Genomic DNA, 20,278 nt, shown 5'->3' with positions numbered 1-20,278 from the left:
TCAGGAGCATCTATTGTGAATGTGCAAGCTCGGACTAGCACTTTCTGTTCTGAACCTGCCCATGGTGGTAGACACGGTGTTTTATGTGTGTCCAAGTGCTTCAAGAACTCTCTTTTAGTACAAATATTTCAAGCTTTAAGAAAAGAAGATGAGCTTCCCCTTGGGGGGAAAAAACCCTGATGAACTTAAGAAAATGAAGAGAATTTTAAACTCAACTTGTGAGCAGGAAAGAGAATAAAACAGGCTAATGATAGGTGAGAATGAGCAAAATACATTATATGCATTTATGATGTTGTCAAAAATAAATCACAATGTATTTTAAAATAATGGCCTAGTATAGGGAACACCATGTAGTAATCAAAAAGCATATCAGTGGTTAACTAAGGGTATAAGGTTCAGAGCTGTTGCCGGAGATAACAACACTGCACAGGTAATTTGTGGGAGAGTGATAAATGTATTTCCTATTATTATACACTGTAATGGAGTTGTATATATACCCACAAATGTACAACTCTGGATACTGTATGCTCCTACAGTTTATTGTATGTCAAGTGTACCTCATTATCTTATGGCTTATATGGAATGAAACACTGTATTTTTGAGAATATAAAGTATTTCAATGATAAATTACATGATGTTTTGCTGATAAATTCTGTTCAGTTTAACACTTGGAGAAAATATAAAGGTGATGATCAGGTTCGGCTAATGATGAAGAGAATTCTCAGACTGTACTGGAAGAATATGAACATGGTTCTAGTAATAAAAGTAGATAGTAACTTTCTACTTTTTTTTTAAGTACCAGCTTCTTGGAACATTAGTAGAACATGGGCAAATATATTTTAAAAAAATTACATGAGTAGAAGTTTACTTTGTCATTAGAGGAAGTAATATACCAGGAAACATCAGAAAAAAAAAAACCAAAAAAACAAACAAACAAACAAACAAAAAACACAAAGCAGCCCCCAACTCTTTCACGTGGAAACTTCAGAAAGGATGAAAATAAAGTTTTTGATATATTTGTTTGAATAATAAGTGCAGGAAGTAAAAGTAAAACATAAGTTTGAGCTTTCTTTTCAAATTTACCCATCCATTCAACTTAATACAGAGATTAATCCCTGTGTTTTGTATACATGCATGCACCTCTGTGAGAAAACTCAATTCATAACCTAACAAACTAACATAAGAAGACTCTAACGGAACCCATATAAAAATTGCTTGAGTCATTTTCATTGGAAACTAAAACTACAGTGTTGAGAGTTTCCTAAGCATGAAGCAAACATTTCCCTGAAATGAGACTCTGTGCAGGAACCTGCAGTAATTCAGAACTACATTATTACTCATATATTGCTGATCTACAAGTCACATATTTATCAAGCTCGAAGACATCTCCGTCTCCAAATCAAAAATGAGTTAGCAAATAGGAGTTTGGGAAACGACCTTGACTGCCACATTGGTATGCTGGCAGTGACAATCAAAGCTGGCTTCTGCCTAAGCAGGGGCCAGGGCTGGAACTTGCATAGGACTCTGTCTGAGGGATCCTGAACTTGATCAACCTGATGAGCAGGTATCATGTAAAATACAATCTCCTGCAACACTGTTAGGAATGCAATAATAAGTAAACGGATGAGCATAATTTGAAAACTGGATTTCAGAAAGGTTAAAGAATTATTTTTGGCTATAGCGATTGTGTGTATTTTGTGTTAATATAGTTAATTAGCAGCAGCTGCATGTTAACAAAGTTCTTGCAGTATTTGTCAACAATCAAAATTCCAAGGATCAAGTTCACTCCAGTCTTTTTTAGAACATAGATTCAGCGATTAGGAACTCTAGAGCTGTTATGTGAAGTCCTAACACAGAGTCTTTAATAACAAAGCAGTGCCAGACTGTTGGGAATAAGAATGGCTTTGTGGGCTGGGCAGTGGTGGCACAGGTCTTTAATTTCAGCAAATGCAGGTGGATCTATGAACTCAAGGCGAGCCCAGACTATAGAGTAAGTTTCAGGGCAGCTAGGGCTACGCAAAGAATGGACACAGTGTCTAATCCCAGGTTAAAACCTAGAATAGATCTAGATCCCCCTAACGATAGCTGCTGCAGCCACCAGGAGAAGACATCTCAGCTCACCCCTAGGGGTGTAAGCACCTTTCTGTAACTTAGCAAGGATAACATGCAATACCTGCAAGGCAGAAATACGAAAATCTGTGTTCTTTTGATCAAACTTAAGACGCTTTCCCAGATGCATGGCACTCATTTCAGGATGTTTCTCTCAACATTACTCAGAGAAAATCAAAACTAGAACTCTTTTTAAGACTTCCAATTTTTCCATCCTAGTAAAAAGAAAGATAATGATATGTTTCTTATTTTAAACATTTTTTAATTGGATATAAAATTCAAAGAACAGCCCCTACATTTTCAGTGTTTCCCAGCAACCATTCTCTGATACACATGTATCTGAAAGCTCTTCAAAATGCTGACCTAATGATAGGTTTTTAAGGATTCTGTTCAGGCAATACAGATGAATCCAATTTTGTCACCTATAAACTAAGTAAATAGTGATCATATGTAGACAAATCAGCTTTGTTTTTTTTTATTTCTAAATGTGTCTACTGATTTATATTTGACTTTAATAAAAAGAAAGATAAATAAGATAGACAAATAGGTTAATAATTAAATAAAGTGTCTGCCTGATCTGTTAACTTACTCTTTCTAAGTTTATAAGCACATCCACCTCTGTTTGCTTCTGGCTAAAACTTGGCATTCACAGTTGATAGTGAAGATGCAAACTGCTCTTCCAAAGAGCTGTTTATATTGGTTAAGCTGCTTTCCCACTCAAAGCAGTGGGAAAACAGTTTCTCAGGCTTCTCAGTTTTTGTTTAAATCTATTGTGTCAAAAAATATTGCTTACAGTCCCTGGCTGAAGTGAAAACTCAGGCAACACATTTAAATTTATCAAGCCTCTCAAGTACTTGCAAAATAACACTATCATCTGCATTATTAACTACAGTGTCTACTTCCACTCAAGCACAAAAGCTCTACTGATGGTCATGGATCCAAAACCTGAAACTATATTATGTAGACCTTAAAAAAAAAACATAAACAATAAACAGACAAACCGACAATGTCATTGTTCTTCTTTGAGGCAAGAAGCTATGGTAATAGATTTTTTTTTCTTAATTTCAATTTTATTGAAATGTTTTTTTTTAACTAGAAAAATCAACAAACCTTTGTACTATGTACTTCTGAAGGTTTTCTTCTGTATCTCTGCAAAAGTGTGAGATAATTTTCAGAATCTGAGAGGCGTTTCCCTATGAAACATAAAAGTTCATTTTTGCCAGGGCCGGTGAGGCTTTAGATATAATTAAGACTTAGTTAACCAGCTTGCTGAAGTAGCAAGTTGCTCTATCAGAGTTTTAGTATTTTATCTAAAACTTCCATGTTAGTGGTCTTCCTCTACGTGGTTCCCGGCAATCATGGGAAGAATACATTAGATATAGATAAAAGGTCTGCATCATCACCACTTCTCTGGATCATACATGGACAGTGTTGAAAATGTCGGAGTTTGGAAAGCTATTTACAGGCCCAGAGAGACTGAAATGTTTAGATTTTTTCAAATAGTTGAAATCAAAAATTTGCATTTCGTGTTTGTCAAAAAGAAAACCTATAGAATGGCAGATTAAGTTGATCACAGTGGCAGGTGTATTCTATATGTTTATAAAGATAAGTAAACAGTATTTTGCTGGAGGATTGCAAAACAGAGTGCAGGGGTAGAGGCTGAAGTAGGCTTTGATCTGATTTTGAATTTTGGATATCGAAAGACACTTCAGACCACATAAATGAAAGCCACAGTCTAAATCTTCAAATGATCCTAAAAAAAATTATTTTCCCTATTTATCTCTTTTGTTTGGTAGGAAACAAGTCTGAATTGATCATAGTTATATATAAGCACCAAGTAAGAAGACTTATTTGTGAGAAGCAAATCCAACAGCTGGAATGCATGACGTACTTACTGCCTGTTCAGCCAGAGTTCTTCTAACCATAGCCTCTAAATTTCATGGACAGTTCATTCACACACTGAGACAAATGGCTACTTATACATGGCAGATGGTCTAAGATATGGACACTTATCAGGGTACAGGTTTGATTAACAGGTGAAGAGTCCTTCATGAGAGTGCTTAGTCAGCTCCTCACTTTTAGGATTTTGTGGGTTGTTTTACTGTCATTCTTCTGTTGACTTCTCTCTGAATAAGGGCCCAAATTAAGGAGAATGGGAGTGGGTGAGAGTGGATGAGTGCTACTAATTTGACTTCTTTGGCTACCTTTTGAGATTCTCCATATTGCAACACTAAATCGATGGTTTTAAAAATGAGTGATCTTGCACATTTCTTCAGCTGTTTATTTTTCTAGGGTTGTGTACAGCAACTGTAAAAATAAATCTTAGTGTCTATATACAATGCTACATAGATAATTTGATCTCATCTGGTATAAGCAATTTGAGACTTGGAGCTCCTCCCCCACTGCTGTCCCAATTTCTCTAGTAGACAGGTGCCATCACAATAGACTCAGGGAAATTCAGCCACAATCTTCAAGACAGCTTGGTTTTCTTTTAAACAGAAAACATGTCCTTCACTTCAGTACTCCTACTAAATAAAAAGACTGTACATGGGAGAAAGTCTACTCATTATAATTAATTTAAGCAAAGACAGTATTCTCCCTGTGTTTGCTGGAAATTCTTTTCTTTCTTGGTACTCTTGAATTGCTAGCATTACAGTAAACCAAAAATGCATGCAGTGTTGTATGCCACAATTATTTCCCAGGCTTGAGACTGAGACTCTTAAATTGTTTTGACTAGGCAGCTAATAGCAATTTAGATAATTCTGCTCAAATTCAGAGACATGAGATGTGAAGCCATGGCTGTGTTCCAGCACATTCTTCTTGTCAGAACCATTTAAATCACCATGTTACACAGTACATATTGAAACTCAACTTTAAGTGTTTTATTTTTATGTACATTTCTTTTTTGTCCAGAAATAAAATATCTAAATACAGACAGTGTAATGTTGTATATGTATAGCTTTCAACAATACTTGAGCTGAATAGATGCTTTGTATATTAAATTTCTTTTTAATGAAGTTCACAGCTACATTGATAAAATTGATTCCTTAGATCCTTTTTTTTCTTTTTAACCAATAACAAGCAGAGAGACAAGTACAATTTAATATTAATAAGCAGCTCAAATAACACTTGGTTAAACTATATACAATACAAACCATTCATACAAATGAAGACTAGGATATTGAGTTTGTTACAATATGTGTAGTAAAGATAAGACAGACACTTATAACTTACAAGGTGTCTGCCAGGCATTTCCCTTCTTATATAATGATCAGAACTTGTGTTAAGCAGCCTTAGTTGGTCTTAACATTGCAAAGGTCCAGTGATAGGCAAGGAAAGCTGTAATCCCAGTGTCTGCCCAATGTAAATTCCAAATGTTTGCTCATCTTTACTAAGAACTGGCTCTTCCTTTCAAAGAAAGAAAAGCCATCCAGTATCACCTTGAATGTGCCTACTGTATGCTGGGAAAAGGTTACTACACTTTGTTTGTGTTCATAAAATAAAGAATACTGAGCTCTAAAGACACATTTTTTTCCATTTAACAAGCATATAACTCCTACAGTAATATTCACCAGCACAGCTACTCCAAGCAGTAGGAATGCATGAGTGGGGATTATTGATTAGCATGGACTCAAGACCTTAAAAGAGATTTCCATAGCAGTGTGTTAGACACATCCTCTGTCTAGTTAATTCTTTTTATTTGATCATAGTTTATCCTGAACCATCATGAGTCAGACAATGAAAGCCCTCTCAAAGGGAACCATGATAGATGCAAGCTGAAATGTGCAAGAGTGAGTGCTCATGTGCCGCTATGTGTAATAGCATGTCTTCAGGTGAGACTCTGAGATCTATGGTGATTTACAACTACGCTGAGAGATGAAGCTGACTGTGCAGAAATTACATCGACTGTTTTCCACTAGCGTGTTTGCACCAGTCAAAAAGAGCAGCAGTGTAGACACATTCCAGGCAACAGATGTGACCTTCTTCCTTGAGGTAACAGCCCTGTCCTATGACCTTTAGTTTCTCAGGCTTCAGTCTCAGGCCCTGTTCATCCTCATCCTGAGGGGAAGTAAGGTGTGTCACTGTGGTAGTTGTAGTCAGGGCATACTTTCTGTACTAGTTTATAGTCCGTGCTATAAAAGGAAATGTAAATGCAGATCACCTTGAAGGGCTTGGAGCAGAGCCAGGATACATGACTTTGGGTCTGCTCCTGGTAACAGGTTTTTGAAGGGTCGTAGTTGCAGAGTGTGTTCTTGGTAGCCTTGTCAACCTTTTCGTATTCGATGCGACAGTTGAAGGACTTGGAATCTTTGGCATCAATCACGGTTTGTTGTGCCAAGTCGAATTCCACGATTTTTGTTGGGGGCACCAAGCTGACAGATACATTCCCTTGACCAGTGGAATTATGCCTGAAATAAACACTAAACGTCCCGTTGCCGTGATCGACAATTTTCCCAGTTATCAACAGGTTTAGCTTCACTGTTTTGATGTTGGAATGAAAATCACCCCATCCAAACATTTTCTTGAACTTGCCGGTCTTAACAATGGGCCGTCTTTTGGCCCTGGGCCGAGGTTCCTGAAGGTCTGTGGAGTTCCTCAGCCAGTCCCAGAGGTCTTGCTCAGAATAAGGTTCTGGGGTGTCGTAGCGCAGGTCCAAATCTGTGTCATTCTCTTTACCACGGAAAGTCTGTGAGAGGAGCCGACTGATTGACAAGTCTTTGCTGCTTTCTGTCCATATGTGCTTTAGTGTGGATTTGCTGCTTCCCGACTTCAGAAGTTCCGACTTTCCACCGTTTGTTAGGTTGGCACACGTGACCTGAGGAGAGAATTTAAAAGATGGGTGTTTATTTACATCCCCACATCTAAGAATACACAGCACACACATTCCAGCCCTTGCTGGGAGGCGCAGAATTAAACGATGACTCTCACTGTTTGTTATTGTTCTTAAAAGCACCTCCAGTGTCCGGCCACTGTTTATTAAGCTGTGATAAAATACCACTTCTATTTTTATTCAACAGTGGGAAAGGGGAGGTGTCGGTGGTTAAAAACCACAAAGCATGACCTGAAGATCCACATAAAACACTGACCAGCGGAGGAAAAGGCCGCCTAGCATGAGTAAGCCAAATTGAATTCAAATATAATCTAAACTTTAGTAAATAATGTCTCAGTCCCCAAACCCACCTTTGAAATAAACTTTTAAAATCATTGTGTTCTTTTTCTCATTCAGAGTCATCATAAGTTCTAAAACTATATGAGCCTCTTAAATACGTCATCTGATTCTCTATTTACTTTCTGTTTGCTTATGTGACTACATTAGAATTAGTAGCTTTACAAAGAATGTGGCATGTTTTAACTTGTAAACACACACACAAATGTCCTTATTATCACCAATCATAAGCACCAGGCACAAGACATAAAATAATTTTTAAACTTTCAGGGCTTAAAATATGGTTTAAGAAAAGAGTTTTAAGTTATAACATCCAATATTCACTAGCACATAGACATTTGACAATCTGAAAAGCAGCACAAAGGAGGTCACTTCAAGGGAGATTGTAAGATTCACATTTGGAAGACACTCTCCAAGCTCCCATCTTGCCTCTGTGAAACAATTATTTCCTCACAGAGCCCCAGGGTGCAAAAGAACCAGTATCCCAAGGGCCTCAAAGCAACAATTTCTCATTCTGACATGGCACCCTCAGGACACAACCTCTAAGCATAACCCAGAACCCACAAAAAGCAAAAGCCAATGAAGGCAAACCATTAGCCATATGGACTTACTCATTTGGCTGAGGTTACTGAAGCAATTCCCTCAAATGCCCATTGAAAAGCTAAGTATCCCAATAAAAATTTTCAAATATGAATCTGATTACTACACATCAGCCTCTTTGGAATCTATTCTTCATCTAAAATGTTCTCAGAGTGAAAGACAATTGCCAAAGAGCTCTCTTATGTATAGCCCCAGCTAGTCTTGAACTCGTGATCCTCCTGCCTCTACCTCCTTCAGTAAATCCTACTGGTGTGTGTACTCACAAATAAGTGAATATTAGACATATAATATAGGATAAACATACTAAAATCTGTACACCTAAAGAACCTAAGCAAAAAAAAGGACCCTGGGTAAGATGATCAATCCACATTCAGAAAGGCAAACAGGATAGACATCGGAAGAGGGGAAAAACAGGGAACAGGACAGGAGCCTATCACAGAGGGCCTCTGAAAGACTCTACCCAGAAGGGTATAGAAGCAGATAATGAGACTCATAGCCATTCTTTGGGCAGAGTGCAGGGAATCTTATGAAAGAAGGGGGAAGATAAAAGACCTGGAGGGGACAAGAGCTCCACAAGGAGAGCAACAGAACCAAAAAATTCTGGGCCCAGGGGTCTTTTCTGAGACTGAGGTCTTTTCTTGGTCCTTGTTTGGACCCAAGGACCATGCATGGATATAATCTAGAACACCTGCTCAGATGTAGCCCATGACAGTTCAGTGTCCAAGTTGGTTCCCTAGTAAGGGGAACAGGGACTCTCTCTGACATGAACTCAGTGGATGGTTCTTTGATCACCTTCTCCTGAGTAAGGTGGGGATGGGGTGCAGCCTTACCATGCCACAGAGGAAAACAATGCAGCTAGTCCTGATAAGACTTGATGGGCTAAGGTAAGATGGAATGGGAGGAGGGTCTCCCCTATCAGCAGACTGGGGGAGGGTCACAGGAGGAGAAGAAGAAGGACCAATGAGATTGGGAGGGGTTAGGGATGGGATTACAGCTGGGATACAAAATGAATAAATTGTAATAAATAAAAATAAATTATAAAAAATAAAATAAAAAAGAGCTCTCTTACGTGAGGTACATTAGGAATTAGAGCTGTGTAATAGACCATGCCCACCTGGACCTATAGACTTATCCATGAACGCCTCTTGATATGGCCCAGATCTCTACCAAGTATATCCTTCTATCAGATGCTCATGATGGGAAGAGTCTTCACCAACTCTTACAGTGCATAAGCTTGGGAGCCAGACTTACTAAGATTTATTCCAAGCTCTGTCACTTCCTTGAGACCACATAATTAATATGGGACCATTTTCACAAATGGCCAGTCAAAGATGTTCTAGTTGGGAAAAATGTTGATCTTAAGAAATATTGCACTGATGTCCATGTAAACCTATTGCATCTAAGATAAAATGTGGTTTGCTCATGAATTTACCTCCCATGACTTCACTTCACCTTACAAAACCAAGGCTAAAACACTGGAGAGACTAACGCAAAAACTTTAAAAACAAAATTCAAGCTGAGAATTCATATCCTGTTGCATCTGCTTGCCTTCTCTAAGGCAATATGTCAACTTGGAAACACACAACGGATCAAAGTAGATTTTACCAGAGGACATACAACTACAGAGACTTATATTCTAGGAGCAGGATATGTTTTTGAAAGAATAGACATATAGCAGCGTGGCCATGGTCAAGCCTAAAGGGAATAAAGGTCAGGCTTATGTTCCCAGTCATTTTTCAGACTTTTAATTCATCACTACCAAACAAATCAAAACCTTAGATGGCTAAGATAGACCATTACCATCTTACAGGGACTGTAGGATATTGGGAGGAGGGTATATTGCTACCAACGTTCCTTTAGAAAAAAAAATTTAGAAAGAATACTGAGTATTCTGTCTCCTTTTGATTTTTCTCTTAAACTGATTTCTGTATTCCCTCTCCACCCAAATCATTTCCTATCTATAGTTTCTTAACAGTATTCAAGAATGGATCATGTTCAAGATGCATTTATTACTAATAACAGAAAAAATATTTTAAGGCAACTAATGCTTTGGAACATGGACTAAATATTTTGACTTAAAGAAATGAAATGGAAGGGGCAATAGTATTTGAAGGAGGATAATTAGACAAGGAATGTATATAGAATAAGTATGAAATTAATTTCCCAACTCTCTCTTTGCCTAATTATGTCAATCTGTTATGGGCCAATTTTCGTATCTCATATAAAGACAAAATCATGATAGTTTCAGAGTTAATATTATCCCACATAAGAACAAAATAGTAGAAGCAGTTGAAGTTATTTTAATAATTCCCTAAATTTAATGCATTTCAAAGCACACTATTTTAGGATGAAGTTATATACTCAGCAGTAATGCACTTGCCAGCTTGTGTTAGACCCTGGATTCAGTATCCGGCAATGAGAGAAAAGGGGGAAGCATTTTACTATGGATTGACAAGGTTATCAATTATAATCTATAATAGATTTTAAAACTCACCAACACTAAATTGGCAAGACTAGTAACGATCCTTTGGTTTGAGAATGCTTTTTTTATGAGTATTGGCCTTTCATATTTCAATAAAATCTGTTTTGCGGTTAAGCATCCAAATGTGTACTTGCAACTATACAAGCATTGTCTTCCTGCAATCCTCATGTTTCTTCTTTGGAATGAAGGACATAAATGCATGTACTTTTCTCTGTTTCTTTTTTTAAGAGTTGGGTGTGTTCCCATTGTTTGGCTAGCAAAGATAAACTCAGGCATGCCCACAATGGCTTTTACAGTACTTTACCTCAGAATCAACAAAGGACTGAAATGTGATACTTCTGCTGTGAGCTTGTTAACAAAGCTGTAGTGAAATTGTCCCAGTATTTAAGGGGAAAAGCACTTACAAAGCAATTTTTCAACAGCTTGTGGAGGGTAAAATGGGAAAACTATAGAAGTGGGGCATAGGAGATATAAAAAGGGAAGAATTACTATATCCAGAAAATGCTACGATTCTAATGAACAAACAAGCCTCTGATTTTCAGGCGGAGATCCATTGTTTAGCTCTAAATTACATTCTTCACTCACAGTGATTATGAATGTGAACTTTGGAGCAGACCATCTGAATCTCACACTAGGCTCTGATCCTTGACCTCTGTGTTGTGTGCAAATTTTATTTATGTGTAGCAGCTTATGGATTTTATTATTATTATTATTATTCTAGAAGCTAGGAGATCTGTCTCAGGAATGGTATAAGGATTACATAGCACACTCCACTTAAAGCACCAAGGAAAGTCTATGGAACAAGTTGAGTGTTAAAGATGAGTGTCAGCACTTAATAATTGCAACACTTTCACCTTTATGTTTTACCTCATATTGGCTTATGGAGACGAATGACTATAACTATAACTTGTGGCATTTGCAAGTAGCCAATTGCTTAAAACAAAATAATCTGTCACTAACAGAAATGCAAATATAAACAATTAAAAAATGTATCATACTAAGTGAGAGAGGGGGTGGGAAAGATATATGCCAAAAATTTCATGTAAAAAAGAATGAAACAAATCCTAGAAACCTGCTTTCAGCATCATATCTCTAGCCAACAAAACAGTATTAAATTCTCACAAATCTGTTAAAAAGTCAACTGTGACAGTAAACATATTCACCAAAATAAAAAAATTTTAAATATGTCTTAGTAAACTTAAGAGTATATATTAGATGCTAATAAAAATATGTGCTGAAATAGTTTTTAAAGAGAGAAAAAAAAAACATTTTTTCAAGTGCTGATGTGACAGCTTAAGAAATAGGCAGTAAAAGTCCATGTAACAAGCAATGGGTGTAAGTCCAGCTATTAAAGAGCTCAAGCACCGAAAGAAACAAATGCCTTTTTTCCTTGCAGTGGGGTGCAAAGCCTTCAGCAGTGCTGGCAATCAAGACAATCCCGAGTGTCACTTCCAAATCAAAGCATTGTCCAGCTGTAATGTCAGCCATATCTCTACATGTTACACACCCTCACTCTTTCTCCCTCCTAGTTGAGAAGATTCGGACAATATCTACAGGATAATATTAATAATGAGATACCAAAAAGAAGCTTTAACAGCAGGCCTCTTGACCTACACAATATTAACAACTGTGATTTCTTTTGTTTTAAGAATTCAGTAGCCAACCAAGGACCATGTATGGATATAACCTAGAACCTCTGCTCAGATATAGCACATGGCAGTTCAGTAACCAAGTAGGTTTCACTAGTAAGAGGAACAGGGACTATATCTGACATGAACTCAGTAGCTGGCTCTTTGAATTCCCCTGCCCCCCCCCCCCGAGGGAGGAGGAGCCTTGCTAGGCCACAGAGGAGGGCTTTGCAGCCAGTTCTGGAGATACCTGATAAACCAGGGTCAGATGAAAGGGAAGGAGGTCCTCCCCTATTAGTGGACTTGGAAAGGGACAGGGAGGAGAAGAGGGAGGGAGGGTGGGGTTGGGAGGGAATGAGGGAGGGGGATACAGCTGGGATACAGAGTTAATAAAATGTAACTAATAATAAAAATAAAAAAATAACAAAACAAAAATAATTCAGTAGCTATGGAATAAGACTCTGTTCATAAGAACATGAGGAGAGAAGATCAGAGATAAATGGTGCACACATGGTTATTGATCTCCAGGAGTTCACAGTATAATCTGGAGACCAGTTAAACGATTTACACTATGATGGTACTAGCAGCACAAGTAATATTCTTGAAGTCACAAAGCTCAAAAGCAGCAAAGGTATAACAGAGGAGATGATCTTAAAAAATCATTTTGGATTTTACATAGTGGATAATGGGTTAGAGGAATTCTTCCAAACATGTGGAGCATAATGAAGAAAAGTCACAAAGTCCAGAAAGAATACATCACGGGAAAATATGAAAAAGGGCTTTTTACCATGTCACTGTAATTTTGTTTCCTTTGATGAGTATCTCCTATCTCTTTCCATTCCCCACTTCTCCAGCAACTACCTTTTAAATTTTATTTAGATATATATTTATTTATTTATTTTTCTTTTATTTTTTTTTATCAGTTACATTTTATTAACTCTGTATCCCAGCCGTGTCCCGATCCCTCATTCCCTCCCAGTCCCTCCCTCCCTCCCTCCCTCATCTCCACCGTGCCCCTTTCCAAGTCCACTGATGGGGGGGACCTCCTCCCCATTCATCTGATCCTGTTTTATCAGGTATCTTCAGGACTGGCTGCAAAGCCCTCCTCTGTGGCCTAACAGGACTGCTCCTCCCTTCGGGGGTGGGGAGACCAAAGAGCCAGTCATCGAGTTCCTGTTAGAAATAGTCCCTGTTCCCCTCACTTTGGGAAACCAATTGGTTACTGAGCTACCACAGGCTACATCTGAGTGGAGGTTCTAGGTTATATCCATACATGGTCCTTGGTTGAATGTCAGTCTCAGAAAAGACCCTGTGCCCAGATATATTTGGTCGATATATATTTATTACAATGTATTCATTTTGTATACCCGCTTCAGCCCCCTCCCTCATCTCCTCCCAGTCCCACCCATCCTCCCTCTTTTCCCCTATTCCTTACTTAGTAAGGGGTACAGGAGCTGTCTCTGACATGAACTCAGTGGCCCGCTCTTTGATTATCTCCCCCTGGGGGAGGGGGGTGAGTAGCCTTGCCAGGCCACAGAAGAAGATGATGCAGCCAGCCCTTAGGAGACCTGATAAGCTAGGGTCAGATAAAACGGGAGGAGGACTACCCCTATCAGCAACTACTTTTTAATCTTTTCTAGTGTTCAATTTTTTTTATTCTACTCACAGTGAAATGAAGGAAAATAAGATCCACATCAAAGCTAGAGATAAATATGTGAGGCACTACATGTATTAGACAGTTTGATTTAGTCATTCTGCAATATGTGTGCAAGTGTGCTTGCGTTTAGATGCATCAATATGCCTACACCATACTATGGTACACTAGAGTTGACACAGTTTTTTATTTGCCTCTAGGAAGGAAGGAGAGGGGGAGGGAGAAAGATGTGTTTTTTCTGGACTCCAGGAACTTTGCCAGCTACACAGTGGAACATACAGGAGACAGTAGCCCACCTCCAGTGTGAATGTCCTGCTATTGCATTTAATCTTAATCTTGGGTAACAGGGAATTATTGAGATTGGGTTTTTGCTTTATTTTCCTAGCTCCAAAAACAAAACAAAACAAAAAATTCACTAGGCATCAAAGGCAGATTGGTTGAACAAAATCCTGAGGGAAGAGAGGTTAGTTAAGTAATAACTGCAAGACTTGCTAAGGAAATAAATACTAAGTAGGGAAAGAATAAAAAAGAGGAAGAGGACATGAATTTAACAGACACTTTATAGGAATACATCAATTTTATTACTTTTTAATATGTATTATTTTTGAGACAGAGTATTAATAACATAGCCCAGGCTGATCTTGAAGTCATGACCAAGATCCTGTCCTTTCCTCTGGAGTGTTGAAATTACTGTGTGTCACCAAGTCTTGTTCAACTTGACAACTAACTGACTAAAGGGAAATACAAAAAAATCTGAAAAATTTTTTCAGATGGATTTTTGTATACCTTTAAAGAATGCCAAAGGAACAAATTTCCTTCATTTCACTGTGAGTAGAATAAAAAAAAAAAAAAATTGAACACTAGTCAAGGATATAAAATTAAATCTCATAGGAGCATTGTGACCTACAAACGATTCTTGCCATCCACCTGGAATGAGGAGACATGGGTCTGAGGGTATAAAACTTACTTGCCCAGTTACAAAAATCAAAACAGTATTGAAATTTCATCTTGAAATATTATTTCCCCCACAATGTTACAAAGAAAACCTGAAATCTTTTCTAACTGACTATACTCTTCCAAATGATAATGATGGCTAATTCATATTTTAAGGCTCTCTTGTCCAATGATCCCATGTTCAAGTATGTTTGCTTGTACGCCATCCATTTAATTGTTTAAAAGCACAGTTAGGCCTGTGCATTTTTAAGACTGTGTTTCTTGGAGAGCATAAACATTAAGCATGAAGACAGAACATAGTTCTGAAACCAGACATTGATGTCTGAGGCCAGAGCTTTGACTGGAGCTATGGAGGACAGTGACCGCTGTGGCTAAAGTGTGCTCAGCTGAGGCTAGCTTCACCTTGCTCAGCCTATCTTTGCATGACGTAAGGCCAAGCTTTCAATATTATGGATTTACGTCATGCCACAGTGCTGCTGCAGAAAACGTCATTGAAAAAAGCAGTATTTTTATAAAATAAACCATCTGTCGACTTCCCTCCTACCTGAACTATGTATCTGACCTTCTGAAAAAGAGGTGCCTACAAACATTCATATTTCCATTTTCATGAAAATGCAATGGGATGCCTCTTAATTTCCATTAGCATGATCATCATACTGTTAATCTATTACTATTGGATATAAATGTAAATAATCCTAAGTATACTGTGCAATTTTACTATTTGCTGCATCAAGTGCATGAATACTTGTAGTCAAACAGAAATTCGAGACAACTTGGTGCTTAGACAATATTGCTGATCAGTGAGTAACTAATCAACAAAATGACCTACTTGATGATTGCAACTTCATTTTAGTAGTTTTATGAATAATGTGTTGAATATCTGCTACAAAATATCAAGTGATTCTAGTTAAGGGAACACTTTATCTCTGGCAATTTATTTAGCATCATACACATAGCATTGCATTTCATTTAAGCCATATGCACACATACACAGAAATTTGAGCTTACTAATGGAGTCTTGAAGCTCTTAGGGTGAAACAACTACTTCTTACGTATTCCATAAAGTAAATTCTTTATTTTTAGGTGTTCAGACATCTTATCCCCCATTCTCACACAAAGTTTGGTTTCTCTGAGTGTACAGGCTGTGTGAATGTGACAGAAAAAGTTCGTGTAAGATAAACTACAAGCTTATCCATGACTACAAATGTCTTCATTGGCCACTGACTTGCATTTGGTATAGGTATTTATTCTTGCCTTAACTTGATTGTTTAGTTTCATTTCAGTCTTTTCATAAATTTGAGGAGGTTACCTTAGGCATTTTTAACTCTCACAAGGTAAATTCCATTAGCAAGACTTTTGTTAACCCTTTTAATAGCTACCATATTGAAACAAGATAGTTATCTTTTTTTAAGTAAATGTTTTATATTAATTATAGTTTATTCACTTTGTATCCTAGCTGTAGCCCCTCTCTTATTCCCTCTTAATCCCATCTTCCCTCCTTCATCTCCTCCCATGCTCCTCTCCAAGTCCACTGATAGGGGAGGTCCTCCTCCCCTTCCCTCTGACCCTAGCTTATCAGGTCTTAACAAGACTGGCCACATTGTCCTCCTCTGTGGCCTAACAAGGCTACTCCCCCCTCGGGGTGGGGTCAAAGAGGCCACCACTGAGGTCATGATATTCTTTTCTATTGATATTAAGCTAATTTTCAAAGTTTCTCAAGAACTGTAAAAGGTTTACAGAACAGGCTTTTTACATCGCACTCAGGTCCTGTGTAGGTAAGAATGCTTGGGACACAATGAGTACTCACTAAGCTCATTACACCGGTTTATGTTCATACATACATTGTTTCAGTAGGAAAATATTTACTTTTTTTTCAGTCATATGATCAAGATATGAGGGACATGTAGCCCTCAAAGACTTTTAATTTTGTAACCTCAAGTGCTCTGTTGTTAACATCTACCATGTCTGTTTTGTGCTTGATAAACTCTTGGAAATTGATTAGCATCAGAATATGTTAAAATACATTATTTTCTCTGAGTCAAAATTGCAATGCAATATCGCCTCACACCTACTAAGGTAGTTCACATGAGAATATAGGAAAGAAGGGATTATTAGTCACATAGTAAATAAAAATTGTCACTATTAAAAAAGAAAGATTTTTTTTAAAGAAAACAAATAGAGCTACAACTTAATCCAGAAATCACATTTGTGGCTATGTTTGTGAAAGAATTAAAATGGGTACTTCAAAGAGATATCTGAATTCTTGTGTTCATCCCATCACTGATTAGTGACACAATGCCCAATTGCATGATTGTTAATGAATGAGTAGATAAAGAAGATCACACACACACACACACACACACACACACACACATGCACACACACACAGGATGGATTACTATTCAGCTTTAAAAACAAAGGAAGTCATGCCATTTGAAGTAACAAGAATACACCCATAATACTTCACATAAAGTGAAATAATCCACTCATTGAAACAATCACAAGCCTCACATGTAAGTTGACCATGCAGAAGTCAGATTCAAAATAAATAAATACATGCATACATACATACATGCATGCATACATACGTACATATATACATACATAATTGAGTGGTATTACCAGAGGCTAGGATAGAAAAATGAGAGTCCCTTGATCAACAGGTACATAGATACATGTTCTAGAGTTCTAATACACGGCATAGTGACTAATATTAGTAAAAATGCAAATATTAAATAGACTAAGAGACTAGTGTTCAGTGTTCTCCCCAGAAAATGTTAACTATGTAAGGCCATGGCTGCATTAAATTGATCACAGCAATCTCTTTACAATGTAAGCAAATGATCTAACATCACATTTTATACCTTAAGTATAGACAGTTGTTGTCAATTAGCCTTCAATAAAACTGAAAATAAATACCTTTTAAAACTAGAATCAAACTGGAGCTTTGGGTCACCCAACAAAGCCCAAGGTGAAAACTGGGCTATGAGTGATGAGGCTCCCCTGACCAGATCTCCACAGAGGCCATGCCTGGGTAGAGATAGAGGAGGAACCTGCCTCACCTTTCTGTGATCATGTGCTCTGTTTGCCAGGGTCCAGGTTGCTGGGTTGATATCCCTCACTGGCTCATCAGTTATTCACTCTGCTTCTGACTCTTTTATTCAAGAAACCATCACCCAATTAAAAATGAGGAAATCATGAAATTTGCAGGCAAATGGTGGGACTTAGAAATGATCATCCTAAGTGAGGTATCCCAAAAGCAGAAAGACACACGTGGGATATACTCACTTATGTAGACCTATAAGATAGGATAAGCACACTGAAATCTATATACCTAAAGAAGATAAACAAGAAAGATGATCCAGGCTACAAAGATCAATCCTCACTTAGAAAGACAAATGGGATGGACATTGGATGTAGAAGCAAACAAGTAACAGGACAGGAGCCTGCCACAGAGGGCCTCTGAAAGACTCTACCTAGCAGTGTATCAAAGCAGATATTAAGACTCATAACCAAACTATCAGCAGAGTGCAGGGAATCATAAAAAAAATGGAGGGAGGAGTTAACATGACCTGGAGAGGACAGGAATTCCACAAGGACCAAATATATCTGGCACAGAGATCTTTTATGAGACTGTTTTTCCAAACAAGGACCATGTACGAATATAACTTAGAACCTCTGCTCAGATGTAGCCCTTGGTAGCTCAGTATCCAAGTGGGTACCCTAGTAACGGGAACAGGGACTGTTTCTGACATGAACTCAATGGCTGGCTCTTTGACACTCCCCCACCCCCGGGAAGGAGCAGCCCTGCTAGGCCACAGAGGAGGACTTTGCAGCCAGTCCTGAAGACACCTGATAAACCAGTATCAGATGGAAGGGGAGGAGGTTCTCCCCTATCAGTGGACTTGGAAAGGGGCAGGGAGGAGATGAGGGTGGGAGGGTGGTATTGGGAGGGAGAGAGGGAGCAGGATACAGCAGGGATACAAAGTTGACAAACTGTAACTAATATTAAAAAAATAAAAATTATTAAAAAAAAAAGAAACCATCACCCAAGGCCTAGCAGAGTGGTGACTGCCCCACACACTGGTTGGAAACTCCCTCAGGTTCACCTTGCTCTCATTTTAAAATGTGTAGTAAGGGGTTGAGCGCTGCTCTTGTATTCAATAGCTGGCCACTGCTTTCTTAGAAGGAGAAAGCCACTGCCTGGCTTGATGCTGTCCTGGCTTAGGACTGCTTAATTCCTCATGTCCGCAGAGAGCTGGTGTCTCCTGTCCACAGCCCCAAACCAAAGGGAGGATAGTCAGTCCTTGGTATCTTGGTTAAAGGGCATACATACACATATTTTTGTATATATACAAAATTTTGTATTATATACAAATTATATATATTTTGTATATATACAAAAATATGTGTATGTGCTAGGGATTTATATTTTTATGAAATTATTTTAGAGTAAAAAATAAGCAGATACTATTGACTTTGAAGAGACGTTGGTCGATCGTGGCAGTGGGGAAGACACCAAATATTTCTGAATAAGGATTCCCTTTTTGAAGGCCGTGGGAGACAGGCCCAGTACCTGACACTGACTCTGGAAATTGAGTAAAGGACCCTCGAATGAGAAACAGGAAAAACAAAACAAAACAAAAAAAACCTACAACAACAAAAACACTACAAGCAAAACAAAAAAAACAATTGAAGAAGAACAACAGAAATTGCATAACTTCTTAAAGTCTGAAGCAGGCTCCAGCAGCAACATGCTCCACTAGCTGTGGAAACGCATGGATGAAGATCTGTGCTTCTTCCTTTAACCCAGTAAGTGCTGGAGGCTGTGTGGCAAAGGAATCAAGAGTGGATATGCTGAGCAAGATCAATCTCCACTGGGAACATGGTTGGATTGATAGAGGCCTAAGCCAATAAGAAAGCATACACCCTAGGTTTGTCTATGTGAACACTTCCAGACGGGTGTGTGAGAGCAAACCAAATGGGAAGAGATCTACCCAAAAATGAATAGTGTCTCCAAATAGACTGAGGGCCAGATGGAACAAGTGCCAGCAAAGGCTTCCTTTCTGCTCTCTGCTGCCAGGAGGTTGAGTGAGCAGCCTCCTTAGTCACTTATTCCTGCTTTTAGAAAAGGTATCCTCCCCAGAGGATCAATGGATCAGCAGACGTGAACTGAAAACTCTGAGACTATAAACCAAAAACAAAACAAAACCCCCTTTTTTTCCCTTACACTTTTGTTATGGAGACAAGAAACTGACTAATACAGTAGGCTTTGGATGAAATACCACACCTTAAATATGAGTTCTGACATTTCATTATTAATCTTACTTTAGGAACATGTTTTCTTCCACTTACAAAATTCAGAGGATACTTGTAGAATCCATTGCGTTTTTGTGGAGAACAAAAGTTTCACATGACATATTTTGTAGGATCAAGCATAGGTCTACATATAAAGATTTATATAAATAAATCTTGTCTTGAAACACAAACTTCTAAACAGTGAATAATTCTGAATAAAAATCAGAAACAATATTTCCTCTATAATGAACAAGAATACAGAATCTACATATCAAATGAATAAACACAATGCCCTACACAGCCTCAACACAACATGTGATAGCAGCATTACTTTTTGGACTGCACACTGCTATATTAGTTCGATCTTATAAGTAAAGCTGCTAAGT

At 38.1% G+C, this 20,278-nt stretch overlaps 1 protein-coding gene across 3 annotated transcripts in view; it reads right to left on the bottom strand.

Annotated features, from left to right (window-relative positions):
- Nucleotides 1–5,960: 5,960 nt before the first annotated feature.
- The window catches only part of Nxph1 (neurexophilin 1), a 316,808-nt gene continuing 302,490 nt past the window's right edge, over nucleotides 5,961–20,278 (bottom strand). For all 3 annotated transcript variants that reach the window (XM_060374260.1, XM_060374261.1, XM_060374262.1), the window contains one exon: nucleotides 5,961–6,925. In XM_060374260.1, the coding sequence (XP_060230243.1) occupies nucleotides 6,164–6,925 (762 nt within the window). In that variant the 3' untranslated portion in view covers nucleotides 5,961–6,163. The remainder of the gene's footprint in view (nucleotides 6,926–20,278) is intronic.

This window comes from Meriones unguiculatus, chromosome 21, assembly GCF_030254825.1.
Source record: "Meriones unguiculatus strain TT.TT164.6M chromosome 21, Bangor_MerUng_6.1, whole genome shotgun sequence".
NCBI classification, from domain to species: Eukaryota; Metazoa; Chordata; class Mammalia; order Rodentia; family Muridae; genus Meriones; species Meriones unguiculatus.
This window is presented reverse-complemented; position numbering and strand designations above follow the sequence as displayed.